The sequence below is a fragment of the Pelodiscus sinensis genome, chromosome 17 (assembly GCF_052426305.1).
Source record: "Pelodiscus sinensis isolate ZL-2025 chromosome 17, ASM5242630v1, whole genome shotgun sequence".
Taxonomy (NCBI): Eukaryota; Metazoa; Chordata; order Testudines; family Trionychidae; genus Pelodiscus; species Pelodiscus sinensis.
The window spans coordinates 34,230,311-34,247,311 of NC_143068.1; the positions used below are offsets into that span (position 1 = coordinate 34,230,311).

The following is a 17,001-nucleotide window of genomic DNA, read 5'->3' on the forward strand; positions in this document are numbered from 1 at the left end:
TTTCCCCCATTCTTTCATCAGTTCAGCTTGTCTGCACTCTAATTTTCAATGTTGGCAAACATTGAAAACATTCCTCCTTGTCACTTCATGCTGAACTTTGTTATATTGTGGCTGTGGACCAGGTCATACAATGGACAAGGCATGGTCAGTCCTTTCAAAAAGGCACGGTCAACCCTTTTTAGAGTGAAAGCTGAGTGACTGGTTTGTTGAAGCTGAACGACACTGTACACGTCATCAGAACAATTGAGCTCAACGCTGCGTCAGTCGGGGAAGGAGAAACCATGTTTGACTACTGTTGTTAAATGTGGCTGAAAATTACAGTGCAGACACAGTCTCTCTTCTTCGCCAGTCTCTCATTCTTACTCTGATTTAGGATTGCAACCATTTATCCTGACCCTAGCTTTTTCTTTCCTTCACTGATTTGTTGTGTTTGAAAACTGAACTGCTGGGTATACTTTTTCAGTTTGAGTTCAGCTGCTATTGGTCTATCATCTGTTCACTGGGATCTTATAAATACAATTAAACAATGAAGTATTGACTCAGGAGGAAGACTGTCACACAGCGAATTGGAGGGAACTGACTTCAGTGGAGTTAACCTGGCGGTAGAGGATACCATTCTAAATCCAGCTTCTGATTTTCTAACTGGATGATTTCAGTTAAACTGGTAGGCAAGAATCAACACGGTAACTGTTCTGTGCGTGTGGTCAGCAGTCAACCATGAGGTGCCCTGACTACTAACTTGCTTTGTCTATTGAAGATAATCATTTGGCTGCATGGATGTACTCCCCTCTGTGTCGCACTTGCTCTGCGCAGGTAGCCAGCATCGCAGACTTTGAGAGGGCCCCCAGAATACAGAATCAGATGAGGCATGAAGGCGCCCGGCCAGGTTTATTATAAATGACACACTGTCCTAGCTTCCCTGGATCGGGTGTCTACAATCAGGCTAACACATGTCTGCTTGTTACAGTGGACTCAGATCAAGCAGAGGGCTTTCCGACTGTCACCTAGGCTGGACAAGGACAACCCCTTTAGAGTACATTTTTATACATCGGTGCAAACAAATTACACATCACTCCCAAAGTGTCATGTTGCCACTCCTCTGACATTACTAGATACCACTGCTTAATTCGCATATGGTGGTTCGATCAAAACATTTCTATCTGTCATGCTGTCATTTTAGACCCTGCCCTGAATCTGGGTCGGTATGTCCCTGTTATCTGTGGGGAATGTGTTTGGTACCAAGATGTTTCCTAGCAAGGTTTTCTGTTACCATCCCTCTGGAATGTGTTTATGCCCTGTGTCTAGTACCAATTAAGTCTAAGTGTTTCTGCAATATCAGCCCTGTTCGTGCCAAGTTCTGTGAGCAGATCCTGTCTTTTGCTCACAGTTTAACTTTGCTTTCTATTAGCAGTTTGGACCATTGGTGCCTAGGTCTCAGGCCTCATACCAGGCCAGCGGTTCATGTTTTAGACTATCGTCTTACTTCTTCCCTAATACATTGGTAAATTCAGACTAAAACAGACTTGGTTACAATGGGGATCATTAAGAGCCTAAAATTTTAAAGAACAAACATTTTAAAAAAATAATTTAATCATGCGTACCATGGCTTTGTATTAGACTATAAAAACTGCAAGGAGAGAAGGAAGCAGTGGTGATGATGATAGCTGGTGGCTGTCAAAAAGGTTGGGTGTGGTGATGACCTACAACTCAATGCTTGCCTTATTGATTGTCTCTCCCTATAGGGATGGTGAGTGGGATTTTTACTGGTGTGATGTCAGCTGGCTTCGGGAAAATTTTGACCATACCTACATGGATGAACATGTTCGCATCTCCCACTTTCGGAACCACTATGAAGTAAGAAACCACTATGGGGCGGGGTGAAACATATGGGTCAGGATGATTTGGGGAAATAGTTTTAAACTGTTCGTAAACTTCCATGGGGAAAGCTTATTGATTAAAGTGCCTTGTAATATTCCCTCCCAGGAGACCTAATCCCCTCCTGACTGCTGGGTAACCCCTCTTCAGAATCTATCAACCTCTGCCACTCCAGGAAACAGAAGAATGACTTTGCCAGGAACACTGCCCTAGACTTAACTGTATTCCATGTCTGCTAAATCTCATGAAAACTGAGCTGGACTGTCTCAGAAATCCAGGACCAACTATACACTGTGTTGTAGCAGTTTTCCTTGGTACAGTTATAGGGTACGTCTAGACTACATCCCTCTGGCGCCAGAGGGATGTAAATTAGACATATCAACATTGCAAACGAAGCAGGGATTTAAATCTCCTGCGCTTCAATTGAATAAAAATGGCCGCCGTGTTTTGCCAAGTCAGCAGTTTGTCGGCAAAAAGCGGCTGTCAAGATGGGGATCGGGCAACAAAGAAAGCCTTTGTCGGCCAATCCCTTATGCCTCGTAAAATGAGATTTACAGGATCGGGCGACAAAGGCTTTCTTTGTTGCCCTATTCCCGTCTTGACAGCCGCTTTTTGCTGAGAAACTGCTGACTCAGCAAAATGTGGTGGCCATTTTTATTCAAATGAAGCGGGAGAGATTTAAATCCCTGCTTCATTTAAATCCCTGCCGGTGACAGAGGATGTAGTCTAGACATACCCATAGTGTAGTTCTAGAATGCAGCATGTCCAAGGCTTTAGCAGAAGCAGAAACCCAATACGGTCCCATGTGCACTACAAAATAGAACTCTGTTTAAATATATCTGAAGACAATTGCGTTGCAACCAGGTCATCTGTGAAATGGTTGTATTTCCAGTATAGACAAGCCCAAACATTTGGTGGTCACCCTGGAAATCAGCATAGCAGCTGTATCTAAGGGTGCATCTACACTGCACCCTTAGCTCGAAATAAGATATGCAATTTGCATAGCATATTTTATTTTGATTCTGTTTCAAAATAGTCTATTTTGAAATTTGGTGCATCTACTTTTCAAAATTTCAAAATAACACATCCCTTATTTCTCATGGAACAAGGTTTACAGGGATGTTGAAATAGCAGGTCCGCTATATTTTGCAATAGTGGAAGTGTTCAAAAGACGTGGGATACCCAAAATAGCCTTGCATTGTAGACATACCCTGAGAGTTTTACACCAGGAAAATGCGCTGTGGATTGCTACAGCTTCCTCTTGCTCCTCCAGAGAGAAAAGAAAAACAAACCAAAAACAAAACCCAGGCACTTGCCACTGTGAAGACTCCACTATAAAGAAGGAAAGAATCTCCAACTTTGTCCATTGTTTTTCTCAGTTAACCCGTGGCATCACTGCCAAGATCCATTACCAGATGTCACCAGAAACATTTTATCTTCTGGGCAATTTGAGTGAAAGAAGAGTGACAATTAATTTGTTTTAACATTTGCAGAGTCTGCTCTTGTATTTCTCTTTCCACTTAGCTGACTCGGAAGAACTACATAGTGAAGAACCTGAAGAGGTTTCGGAAGCAGATAGAGAGAGAGTTGGGAAAGCTGGAGGCAACAAAATGTGACTTTTTCCCCAAGACCTTTGAGATGCCCTCAGAGTACCACCTCTTTGTGGAAGAATTTCGCAAGAATCCTGGCATCACCTGGATTATGAAACCCGTAAGTATTGCCCTGTCCAAGGAAGGGGACATGGCTCACCTGGGTGTTCCGGGGGTGAGGAGTATGCACAAATCCGTAGTAGGCATTGCTCTTAGCCAGGCGAGCAAAGTAGAAACAGCACTTTTGGACCAATCTTCTGGTTGATGTTTCTTCTTTTATAACAACTTCTTTCAAAAATTGAAAAATAACCTCATTCATCTACAGTGACAAAGTAAAATGAGAAAACACAATGGCTATGTCTACACTGGCGGGTTCTTGCGCAAGAATGGCTGTCCTTTTATAGAGCATCCACACTACCCGCCCGCTCTTGTGTAAGAAGATTTACAGTAAAGTGTGATAAGAGAGGGCTTCTTGCACAAGAGCTATGCTTTTTTCTAACAAGTGTAAGCTGTCTTGCGCAAGAGAGCAGTGTGGACGTGCGGCAGGGATTTCTTGCTCAAGAAAGCCCTATGGCTAAAATGGACCAACCCGGCAGCACCCCAGCTGCTCTGCCCCAGGCGTCTGGATTCAGCCTGCTGGTGAAACTGACGCTGCTGGTCAGTTTCAGCAGCGGCTGAATCCCGACGCCTGGGGCAAAGCAGCTGGGGTGCTGCCGGGTTGGTCCCGTAGCACCGCCCCTCTGCGCTGCGGGACCAACCCGGCAGGACCCCCCAGCTGCTTCCCCAGGGGTCCACAAGTCAGCCGCTGCTGAAACAGATCAGCGGCTGATTCCAGGAAGCCCGGGGCAGAGCAGCGGGCTTCCTGGAATCAGCCGCTGATCTGTTTCAGCAGCGGCTGAATCGGGGACCCCTGGTGCAGAGCAGCTGGGGTCCTGCTGGGTTGGTCCCCCAGCGCTGTCCTTTGGCGCTGCGGGAGCAACCCGGCAGCACTCCAGCTGCTCTGCCCCAGGCGTCCCCAAGAGCAGCTGGGGTGCTGCCGGGTTGCTCCCGCAGCCCCGAGGGGCAGCGCTACGAGACCAACCCGGCAGCACCCCAGTTGCTCTGCTCCCGGCTTCCCCGATTCAGCTGCTAGTCAGTTGCAGCAGCAGCTGAATGGGGGAAGCCTGTCCGGCTGCCCCAGCACTTCCGGGTTCCTGATGGTACCGGACCATCAGGAGTCCCAGAGCATTGGATGCCGGACTAATGGAGTTTTACTGTATATATGACAAATTAAGTTGTGCTGGTGGGGGAGTGGCATTGTATACAAAAGAAAGCATAAAGGCAAATGCAGTAAAAACCTTAAATGAATCAAACGGTATCTCTATGGATAGAAATTCCATGCTTGACTAGTAAGAATATAGCATAAGAATATGCTGCTGACTACCTAACTTGACAACAATGGCTGTAACATGATCAAGTAGAATAGAGAGGCTACAAAAATAGAAAGCCTAATAATAATGGGAAATTTTAGCTCTCCCCATGTTGACTGGGAACATATCACCTCAGGCTGGGATGCAGAAATAAAGTTCCTAGATGCCATTAATGACGACTACTTGGAGCAGCTAGTCCTGGAACCCATAAGGGAGGAGACAATTCTTGATTTAGTCCTAATACCACAGTCGCATTTAACTTCAAAAAGGAGAACTCCACACAACCAAGAAGGCTAGTTAAGCAGAAATTAAAAGGAACAGTGAGAAGAGTGAAATGTCTGCAAGCTGCACGGAAACTTTGTAATGACACAATAATGGAGGCTCAAACTACATGCATCCCCCCCAAATTAAAAAAAACAAACCAAAAACCAGAGGAACAAAAACACCACTGGGGCTAGTGAACAGGAAAAGAGGTGGTTAGAGACAAAAAGACATCTTTTAAAAACTGGAAGCCAAATCCTATTGTGGAGAAAAAAGGAGCATAAACTTGGACAAGTGTAAAAAGTCTAATGAGCCAGTCCAAAAACGAATTGGAAGAGCAACTAGCAAAAGACACACAAACTAACAGCAAACTTTTGTTTAAGTACCTCAGAAGCAGGAAGCTTACCAAAATATCAGAGGAGCCTCTGGACAATCGAGATGCTAAAGGAGCACTTAGGACATCAAGGCCTGTGCAGAGAAGCTAAATTAATCCTTTGCATTGGTCTTCACTACAGCAGAGATGAGATTCCCACATTTGAGTCATGTTTTTTAGGTGGCAAATCTGTCACCTAAACTGTCCTAGGTGGACACATCAATAGAGGAGATTTTGAAATAAACTGACAAATTAAACAGCAGTAAGTCACCAGGACCGCATGGTATTCACCCAAGAGTCCTGAAGGAACTAGAGTATGTAATTGCCAAACTACTAATTGTAGTACTTAACTTACTGCTTAAATCATTCTCTATACCACTGTTTCTCAACCAGTGGTACAAGTACCCTTAGGAGTACTCGAGAGACGTCTGAGGGGTACATTAACACAACTGAAATTTGAAGAAAACTGATTTTTTGTTTGAGTTTTACAGTGCTTTATTACTTTTGTACTTTTTACACCCAAAAATGTCATCACCTGCCCAGGTACGATTAAGTTGTTTAAACAAATGTGTTGCAGTGGTAGAAAAAAATTTTGTGTGTCTGAAAACTGTAGATACGGGGGGGTGCTTATAATTTTTTTTTTAAAGGGGGCACTTTATAAAAGAAGGTTGAGAAACACTGCTCTGTACCAGACTGGTGGTTAGCTAATCATAGAATCATCGAATGCTAGAACTGGCAGGGACCTCAAGAGGTTGACTCCCATCTCCTGCACTCCCAGAAGAATCAAGAACCATTTAGATCATCCCTGATAGATGCCTATCTCATCTGCTCTTAAATATCTCCAGTGATGGAGATTCTAGTACCCTTCTAGGCAATTTATTCCAGTGCTTAACCACCCTACAGGAAGTTTTTCCTAATGTCCAACCTAAACCTCCTTGCTGCAATTTAAGCCCATTGCTTCTTGTCCTATCATCAGAGGGACAATTTTTCCCTTCCTCCTTGTAATACCTTTTAGGTACTTGAAAGCTGCTATCCCCTTCTCAGTCTTCTCTTTTCCAAACTAAACAAACCCAGCTCTTTCAGTCTACCCTCGTAGCTCATGTTTTCTAGATCTTTAATTATTTGTTGTTCTTCTCTGGACCTTCTCCAATCTCTCCACATCTTTCCTGAAATGTGGTGTCCAGAATTGGACACAATACTCAGTTGAGGCATAAATGGCACAGAGTAGAGCAGAAGAATTACTTCTTGTATCTTGCTTACATCACTCCCTTTAATGCATCCAAGAAGGATGTTTCCTTTTTTTGCAATAGTGTCACACTCTTGACTCATATTTAGCTTTGTGGTCCACTATGACCAGATCGCTGTCTGCAGTACTCCTTCCTCAAATCCTTATTTTGTATGTGTGAAACTGACTGATCCTTCGTAAGTCATGTACTTTGCATTTGTCCTTATTGAACTTCATCCTGTGTACCTCAGACCGTTTCTCCGGTTTGTCCAGATCATTTTGAATTATGACCCTATCCTCCAAAGCACTCGCAGCTCCTCTCAGCTTGGTATCAAATACTTTATAAGCGTATTTTCTATGCTATTATCTAAATCGTTGATAAGGATCTTAAACAGAACTGGTCCCAAAACAGACCCCTAAGGTTCCCCGGCTCCTAATGTTGCTGCTCTTTTGAAGCGCCGAACCGGTGCTTCAAAGGGGCAACACAGCATTAATGCCTGCGATTAATGCATTAAAAAAATTAACGTATTAATCCTGCCCTGCGTTAATCGCAGGCATTAATGCAGATCAATTGGCAGCCCTATTTTGTATACAGACAACTAAGGGTACGTCTAGACTACATGCCTCTGTCATCAGAGGCATGTAGATTAGGCTACCAGACATAGGAAAATGAAGCGGCGATTTAAATAATCGCCGCTTCATTTAAATGTACATGGCTGCCGCGCTGAGCCGACAAACAGCTGATAAGCTGTTTGTCGGCTCAGTGCTGTAGTCTGGACGCGCGGGTGTCGACATCAAAGGTATTTGTCGACCACCCAGGTAAACCTCATCTCAGGAGGCTTACCTGGGTGGTTGACAAATACCTTTGATGTCGACACCCGCGCGTCCAGACTATCGCGCTGAGCCGACAAACAGCTGATCAGCTGTTTGTCGGCTCAGCGCGGCAGCCATGTAAATTTAAATGAAGCGGCGATTATTTAAATCGCCGCTTCATTTTCCTATGTCTGGTAGCCTAATCTATATGCCTCTGGCGACAGAGGCATGTAGTCTAGACGTACCCTAAGATACTGATTTAGTTTTGCCCCTCAGTTCTGCCTTTCTCTTCTTTATCCCTGCGATTACAGCCCATGCTCTCTTCCCAATTTCTGACCCATCTCCCAGGTCTCCATGTTTCTCACTTACCTGTGGGCTTTGGTCACCTGCCCCCCTCAAACCTATTTGAAAGCCCTCTTCAGGTTAGCCAGACTGTATCCAAATACTCTCTTCCCCTTTCTAGATAGGTGCACCTCATCTCTGCTTAGCAGTCCTTCTTCCTAGAACAGCATTACAATGTCAAGGAAACCAAAGCCCGCCCAGAGACACCATCTTCACAGCCATACATTCACCTCCAAGATGCATCTGTTATGCCAGTTTTTAAAATAGCTCCAGCAGCAAACCTGGCAACTAGAGGCCAGTAAGCCTAACTTCAAGTATTAGACAAACTGATTAAAACTGTAGTAAAGAACAGTTGTCAGACACACAGATGAATATGATATATTGGAGAAGAATCAATACGACTTTTGTTAAGGAAAATTAGACCTCACTAATCTATTAAAATTATTTGAGGATGTCAAGGAACATGGCTGAGTGATACAGTTGATATAGTGTACTTGGACTTTCAGAAAGCCTTTGGCAAAGTCCCTCACCAAAGCCTCTTAAGGCAGACTCTCGTGGGATCAGAGGAGAAACTTGAAAAACAACAAATATTTCTGCAACATCTTAGAGACTAACAAAAAATGTAGATGGTATCATGAGCTTTCGTGGGCACAACTCACCTCTTCAGATAAATGGAGTATAAGGGGTCGGTCCAATTTTCAAATAAATAGCACTGAGAGGGGGATGCGGGGGTAGAGGAGGAAAAATAAGGAAAAAAAGGGAAATAAATTGTCAATTCGTGTCCATGCTAAATGAGGCAGATAAAAATACTTAGTGCCCTTTTGTTAGTTTTTTTTATGTCATTAGGATGTGGAATGTAGCAGGCCATCCAGCCAATAACTTTGTTTAGACTTCTCTTGTAGGTATCAAACTTGTAAATAAAATTAAGTTGTGTAGCTTCCCTGTGGAGCCGGCTTTTGAAATAATACGGTGACGCTTAGATCCATTACTAAGTGCCCAGGCAAGTTAAAATGTTCCCCAACAGGTTTCTGTGTGTTGCCTTTTCAGATATCTGAGTTGTGTCCATTAATTCTTTCTCATAGAGACTGTCCAGTTTGGCCAATATACATGGCAGAGTTACATTGCTGGCATTGATCACATTGGTGGATGAGTTGTATGAGCCTCTGATGTGGTGGTTTATGTGGTTAAGTCCTGTGATGAAATCACCTGTGTAGATGTGCGGACAGAGTTGGCATTGGGGTTGATTGCAGGGGTGGGTTCCTGGGTGAGTATGATGAGGGGGTGTTGTGTGGTTGCTGGAAAGAATTTGTTTGAGGTTAGGGAGTTGTCTGTAGGTGAGGATTGCCCTGTCCCCCAAGGCCTCTGAGAGAGAGGGGCATTTTCCAGGCTAGGTTGTAGAGTGTTGCTATCGCGCTGGAGGGGTTTAAGTTGGGGGCTGTAGGTGATGATCAGAGGGAAAGTCCTCTCTTAAACAGGCTGGGGGCTGCCTGTTGAGTAGCTCTGGTCTAGATAATACTTAGTTGTGCTTAGGGAAGTTAAATTGAGGTTATTTTAGCAATCAAGTAGTCGATAGAAATTTTTATTGACTACTTGATAGGGGAAGCAGCCCCACTCAGTCCCGCCTTGCACCGGGACCTAATGCCACTGTGATTCTGCAATTTAAAAGGCAGTAGGAGTTGGGTAGCCTTCTCCACACGCGCACACGCACACACGCACACGCACACACACGCACACGCGCACACACACACACACACACACACGGCTCCTACCGCATTTTAAATTGCAGAACCACAGTGAGGTTTGGTCCCTGACCCAGCGTGAGCAGGGACTAAGCTAGGTTGCCTGCCCACCTGGCTCCTAAAGTTAGTTTAAATTGCAGAGCCGCAGCGAAGTTTAGTCCCGGTACAAGCCAGGACTGAGCGGGGCTGTCTGCCTAGCCTGTAGCAGCCCCTGTCTGGAGGGGAGTCCCAGCTCCCTGCTGGGACCCCACAGGCAGGGGCTGCTTTGCAGGCAGCAGCCCTTGGCCACAGGCGATCCCAGCAGGTAGTTGGGATCCCCCTGGACAGGGGCTGCTACCGGAGCTGCCTCCCCTGCTCCCCTCTCCCTGCTGCCTCTGATAGAGGCAGTGGTGGGGGGAGAGCAGAGACAGTGCTGGGAGGAACTGGCTTTTAAGCTCCTGCTCCTCCCTCCCCCCTCCCCTCTGCCTCTGATATAGAGGAGGGGTGTGTGTGTGAATGCAAGTAGTCAACGTGACTACCCGATAAGTTTAAGCTTATCAACTAATCGACTAGTCTCTTACAACCCTAGTCTTGCCTCCGTGCAGGGGACAGAAGTAGATGACCTGTCAGGGTCCCTTCCAATGCTACATTTCTGTGATTCTATGACTGAGCAACAAAAATGGCAGCTGAAATTCAGTGTTGATTAAAACAAAGTAATGCATGCTGGAAAACATCCCAACTATACATGTAAAATGATGCCATCTAAATTAGCTGTTACCACTCAAGAAAGAGATCTTGGCACCATTGTGGCTAGTTCTCTGGGAACATTTGCTCAATGTGTCATGGCCAAAAAAGCTATAAAGTGTTAGGAACTGTTAGGAAAGGGATAAACAAGAAAATGTCAGAACGCCACAATATAAATCTATGGTACACCTATTCCTTGAGTACTGCATGCAGATCTGGTCTCCTCTTCTCCAAAAAGGTGTATTGGAATTTGGAAAAAGTACAGAGAAGGACCAAAAAATATGAGGGCTATAGCACATACAAAGAGAGATTAAAAATACTGTTCAACTTAGAAAATAGACAACTAAGGGGGTTCAGGTCTGAGAGAGGTCTGTCAAATCATGAAGAAGGGAGAGTGACTAAGGAAGTATTAGTTCCCCCTTCACATAACACCAGGATCCGGAGTCATTGAATGAAATTAATAGGCAGCAGGCTTAAAACAAACATCAAGTAGGACTAATTCACATAACATACAGTCAACCTGTGGAACTTGTTGCTAGGGGATATTGTGAAGGCCCAAATTATAACTGGGTTAAAAATAATTACATACGTTAATAGAGGATAAGTCCATAAATGGGTATTAGTTGAGATGGTCAGGAATGCAGTCCCATGATACCTCTGATTGCCAGAAGCTGGGACTGGAAGACAGGAGATGGGTCACTCAATAAATTGCCAGGTTTTGATCATTCTCTAAAGCATCTGGCACCGGCCACTGTTGGAAGACAGGGTAGTGGGTTAGGTCTGACACAGTTACCATTCTTAGGGAAAAAAAACTTCAAAAACAGACTGCAAGGGGTACTACTGAGCTGGAATTCATATGCAAATTGGAGGAATGGCTCCCACATTTCCCCTTCAGGTCCTCTCCCCTTCTCAGTACTGTTGAAGGTGAGCCACATACACCCTGGTTTAATTAGCACTAGGGTTACACTCCCCTCTCTGTATCCCTGCCTTTCTTTCACTTCAGGCATCTGAGGAAGGGACTTGTATCTCATGAAAGCTTACGCCCTAATGCCCTAATTTTGTTAGTCTTTAAGGTGTCACCAGAGTCCTTGTTGGTTTTGCTGAAACAGATTAACACAGCTACCTCTCTGAAACCTGGACGAGGTCTGGCACAGTATGGCCATTCTTTGGTTCTTGGGGCAGTCATTTTGCTCTGCAGGTCTGGCAGGAGGGGACGAGATAGGCCTGATCTGCAGCGACAAACTATGAGTAGTGAATGGGAGGCAATTATGCAAACTAACAATTTAATTACAGCCAGGAGGATAACAGCTAGTGATTATCCCAGTCTACAGATGTTAATTTGGGTTAATCAGCAACAAGAAACATTCTATTAAGCTTACATTTTGTGCCCACATCCTCAATTATCACTGGAAACAACCAGAATACAATAAATGAGAACATATTAAAAGATGGTCGTCACAAATTATACCAGCAACTGGAATGAAGTAGTTTGTGGTTGACCTCAACACTTGCAGGTAAAAATAAACTTCATGTTGCTTCTCATGTTACTCTGTGCTCCTGAAAGGCCCTAGATTTTGCAATCGCAGCCACTGCATGTGTTGTGATTGTGTTTAGAGGGATATACACAACTCTGGTCCCAGAGCTGAACTCGTGTGAGGCCAGGGACAGATCTTTCTTAGTGGACAATCCATGGGATTTCCATCCTCAGATGCTTCACCAGTGTCTGGCCACTTTTACTGTGCAAGGCAAACTTGGTGGTCTTTAAGCTCATACTGCTCTCGTGCTGCTTTTTGTAGCTCTCTAGCATCTCTCTCGACTGTTGCTTTAACCACATTCTCGTTGCTACTGTAATACAACCAGACTCCAAACAGAGCTTAAATCAGAAACGTGTTGTATTACTTTATTTCCGTAACCATGTGATTTACTTCTTGTATTTGGTCCCTTGGAACAGCCTTACCTGAATTCTGCCTACTAAGCTATCTCCACTTGGCTTACGTCTAACATCTGAGCTACTCTGATAAAAGAAAAGAGCAGGGAAGTCTCTGCCGTTTTACTTCTTTTCCCAGAAATGTACAGTAGGGAAAATGGAGCCTAAACTTAGAGGCTACAGCTACACTGCTGGTTTTGGAATCCCAGCTCTCCAGTGTGATAAAAACAAGTGTTTCTAGCTTCAAACTACCAGGACAGTAGATCATCCCTCTGGCTACGCCTACACTGCCGGTTTTGCCAGCAGTGAGTATGCAAATGAGGCACAGATTAGCATATTGCCACACCTCATTTGCATAATGTACGCAAGGCATTTTTGCGGGGGGGGGCGGGGGAAGTGGTGTGGATGTTTTCTTTTTGAGCAAAAACCCCTTTTCCCGCCAGATCAGTAAACCTCTTTTTTGGGGGGATAAGGAACTGGCAGGAAAAGGGGTTTTTGCACAAAAAGAAAACGTCCATGCTACTTTTTTCCCCTGCAAAAACGCCTTGCATAAATTATGCAAATGAGGCATGGCAATATGTGAATCTGTGCCTCATTTGCATACTCACTGCTGGCAAAACCGGCAGTGTAGGCGTAGCCAGAGGGATGATCTACTGTCCTGGTAGTTTGAAGCTAGAAACACTTGTTTTTATCACACTGGAGAGCTGGGATTCCAGAATTTCCTGGGGTAAAGCTTGTTTCTATCCTTGGCCTGTCTTCCTAACATCATGTCACCCTGAATTTACAGAAAATAGCTGAATTTTGGGAACTTTTTTTAATTGAATTTTACATTCACTCCAAGGCTGGTAGTTAGTAATTAAGGCAACGTGGCTTTGCTCACAGACGGAGGTGAAAAATAGTCCCCATAAAAACTTCTTACAAAATCTGAAAACTCATGGCACCCCACTCATGTGTAATGTCGGTGTGACGGCGCGTTGAGGGTCCCCCGTCTCCTGCACCCCCGAAATGGCACGAACAGACTCCACCAGCCAGTAGAATAGAGGTGGTTTATTGCTTCCCCAGTATACAGCACAGCACAGATGTCATCAGGTTACAGGGCAGGCCTAGGATGCCTCAGCCCCCCTTGATATGGGTCTGGGGTCTCGGCTTCTAAACCCCCCAGCCTTTGCTGAGGCTGCTTCCTCCATGCTCCCAGACAGAAAACTAACTCACTCTCCTCCAGCCCTGCCCCCCAGCCAGGGTAACATCCACCTTCCTTTGTTCCTCTCCATGGGGGATGGCTGGTCAGACAGGTTGAGACACCCTTTGCATAATGACTCATCCTGTTTTGCTGGGCTGTGGTACCAACTGCAGCCAGTGGGGGTTACCCCAGAGCCAGCAGCATAGAAACCAGCCAGGTACCCCCACTACGTCACAGTCGGCATCCCAATAAAACATTTATATCACCAACACCATCAAGTATTTGCTTTTTATGGCTCTGTGTAAATTGCATCTTCTGCCTTTTAAACAGAGTATGGAAAAGCACTGACATATTCATCTGTACTGGAACTGTGCGGGGTTTTGGCCGACTTTTGTATAATTAATATTATAGCTCCCTTCATCCCAGGAGCTCAAAGTGTTTTACAAAACATTGTCTCACAATATGCCTGCATAGATACACCGGTTCACCCACCGCTCAAACAGCAGCATAAAAGATCCTGATTCTGAGCTTCTTGACCTCTCAGGTCCAAGCAGCACAACGCAACAGTTCAGGACAGGAAGTGAAGTAGGACACAATTGCCTATGAGGAAGTGCAGGGAGAGCTTAGGGAAGCCAAATGTTGTTACCTGAGTAGGAATGTGGCAAATACTCCAGTTGACACTCTTATTCTTTCTTAAGTTTTAAATGGTGTTAAGTGTCCAGCAGCTGGTTTTGTCTCTTCCCACAGGTCAGCCCTCAGATAGGTCCATGACTCAGACTTCTAGGTGTTAAGGTATCACACGTTAGTGATAGCAAATGCTGTACCAGCATCACAGTCTGGAGCTGCTGGCCAGTGATGCCTGTTGAGTCTCCTGTTTCTAATTTTTTGTACAGCACCCAGAATGCCAAATGGGTGTTTAAGATATAAATGATGAATCGGTGCGCGCACCAGGTGGTCCATAATCATCGCTTAGAGGACTGCCAGTGCTCCTGAAAGGAATGCAAACTGCTGTCTGTGACTGTTGCCAACTGTAAAAGGGGCAGGAACCTGCATTTTCTGCCACAGTGCCCAGAAATAGATTCCTTTCCGGAGTCACTGGCTCCCAGCTGGAGGCGAGTGAGAAAACTCAAGAACAAAGCGACTAATACATCCCTTCTTTATGCCACAGGTTGCCAGGTCTCAAGGGAAGGGCATTTTTCTGTTCCGAAAACTCAAGGATGTCATTGACTGGAGGAAGGTGAGACATGTACTTTCTCTTCTCACACCACCAGAGGTTTTTTGGGAAGGTCCACTAGAGCAGAGGTCACCAAAGTGGGGGTGCAGTACTCTAAGGAGGTGTGGAGGACCATCCAGGGGGGCATGGCAGGGCCCAGCCAGCCCTTACGGGGGTGGGGAGGGAGTACAACCAGTCTCTTCCTGCCCCCAGCTCTGCTTCACTCCAGCCCCTAACCATATTTCCTCCCTCTCCCCCCCCCCCCCCCAACGTGTGCATGGCCCCAGCTTCTACTGCAGCTCAGTTCCTGGCCCAGGGCTGAAACTGGGGGCAAGAAGACCCAGAGTGGAGCTGCACCTGTTCACTGATGTGGGTGCCAGCCACCACTGCAGCCCAGCTGTGGCTCCACTCCTGCCCCCACCCCAGACCCACCTCCAGCTGTGGCCTCAGCCTTGGGCCCTTTACCCCTGTTCACAGACCTCTCCCCCCACCCCAGCCATGGTACTACTCCCAGCCCAAGCTCAAGGGAAGTGGGGGGCATGGACAGGGAGAAGGGGGCACAACCCTCAAAAGTTTGGGGGCCACTGACCTAGAGCTTTGGTCTTCCAACTGTATCGTCAAGCTTTTGGTAGTCACTGGTCCCATCTATAGCTGTTTATGTAACACTTATCACCAGACCCCAGGATTACAGCAGATTTCCTTACTGTCCAATAAACCAAAAGGTGGGATGTTTTGTCATTAATCTAAAATCTAAAACTGAGTCCGACTGACTGGAGACTCATGCGAGTGCTCGTGATTTGATTTTCTCCTTATCCAGTCTGGTCCATGGAGAAGAAATAACTTTTTATTTTGCAGGATGGGATCCGTACAGATGATCAGAGAGATGAAACTCAAGTAGAGAATTATGTAGCTCAGTGCTATATTGAAAACCCATATTTAATAGGAGGTAAGGCGCTAGTTTCAGTCTGTATCCTCCTGACATTTGGAGGGAAACACTCCACCTCTGATGTTCCTGTCACACAGGGTGGGAGTCCTAGATAGCTCTTTCTGGTGAAGGTTAAGACTTTCTCTCGTTAGTTCGTGCCTGAAATTAGCTGGATTTAAATGTGAATCTTAGAATGCTGCTCATAGTCAGCGCTGCTGATGCGGTAGGTTAGTGGTCCTACCCAAAAAGACTTTGAGAATACAGAGGTGATCAGATGAACAAAAATGAGATCTAAGACAAGCCACAGATATTAAAAGATATTGTCATATAATAGCAGGTTCCTCTCTAAGAGCTTGGTCTTCCTACAGCCAGGTACCAAAATTACTAAATGGGTTTTAGCGCAGATCTTTCGTTATTTTGATGCAAGTCTGTGTTTGGCCACTTATTTTAGATCAAGAGCATCCTAGGGTATGTTTACACTGCCACCCTAGTTCGAACTAGGGTGGCTAATGTAGGCTATCGAAGTTGCAAATGAAGCCCGGGATTTAAATATCCCGGGCTTCATTTGCATCTTGCCGGGCGCCGCCATTTTTAAATCCCCCTTAGTGCGGACTCCATGCCCGCGGCTACACGCAGCACGGAGTAGGTAGTTCGAATTAGGCTCTCTAATTCCACGAGGTGTACTGGTAGTTCGAATTAGAGAGCCTAATTCAAACTACCTACTCCGTGCCGCGTGTAGCTGCGGGCACGGAGTCCGCACTAAGGGGGATTTAAAAATGGCGGCGCCCAGCAAGATGCAAATGAAGCCCGGGATATTTAAATCCCGGGCTTCGTTTGCAACTTCGATTGCCTACATTAGCCACCCTAGTTCGAACTAGGGTGGCAGTGTAGACATACCCCCAGTGGTTTAAAGTGTCAGCAGGACACTCTTAATCTGAAATTCACGTCCACACACAGATTGGCACCAAACAACAAAAGGTGTGATTTAAGTCCTATCTCGTTATTTTGATGCACAGCTCTAACTTAGGTATTTTTAACAGTTGGTATGCAGAGCACTAACTTTGCTATGTTACGTTACTGAGTATTTCTCTTTGATTCACAGGTCGAAAGTTTGACTTGAGAGTTTATGTTCTAGTGATGTCTGTAAGTGCCAACATCCGTTGTATTTTTAGTAGTGACTGGGTTGGATTTTCTTGCTATTCACCGTCAGTTTCTCTCTCCCTTTTCTCTCAGTACATTCCCCTGAAGGCCTGGCTATACCGGGATGGCTTTGCTCGCTTTTCCAACACACGCTTCACGCTGAGTAGCATAGATGATCATTGTATCCTGCCTGTCCTTGTGTGTTACAGGGCAGCTGCAAAGGAATGGAATGTATCATTTTAGTATTTCGGGGGAAGGAGATGGAGG

General features: G+C 45.4%; 1 protein-coding gene across 5 annotated transcripts in view; it reads left to right on the plus strand.

Moving 5' to 3' along the window:
• The window catches only part of TTLL9 (tubulin tyrosine ligase like 9), a 28,815-nt gene that overhangs the window by 4,278 nt on the left and 7,536 nt on the right, over positions 1 to 17,001 (plus strand). For 4 of the 5 annotated variants that reach the window (XM_075900850.2, XM_075900851.2, XM_075900852.2 and 1 more), the window contains 6 exons: positions 1,743 to 1,854; positions 3,400 to 3,585; positions 14,625 to 14,693; positions 15,525 to 15,615; positions 16,697 to 16,737; positions 16,828 to 16,915. In XM_075900850.2, coding sequence (XP_075756965.2) covers positions 1,743 to 1,854; positions 3,400 to 3,585; positions 14,625 to 14,693; positions 15,525 to 15,615; positions 16,697 to 16,737; positions 16,828 to 16,915 — 587 coding nt within the window. Of the gene's footprint in view, positions 1 to 16; positions 1,034 to 1,742; positions 1,855 to 3,399; positions 3,586 to 14,624; positions 14,694 to 15,524; positions 15,616 to 16,696; positions 16,738 to 16,827; positions 16,916 to 17,001 lie in introns of those variants that run through there. The other variant, XM_025188152.3, reaches the window with a different exon arrangement.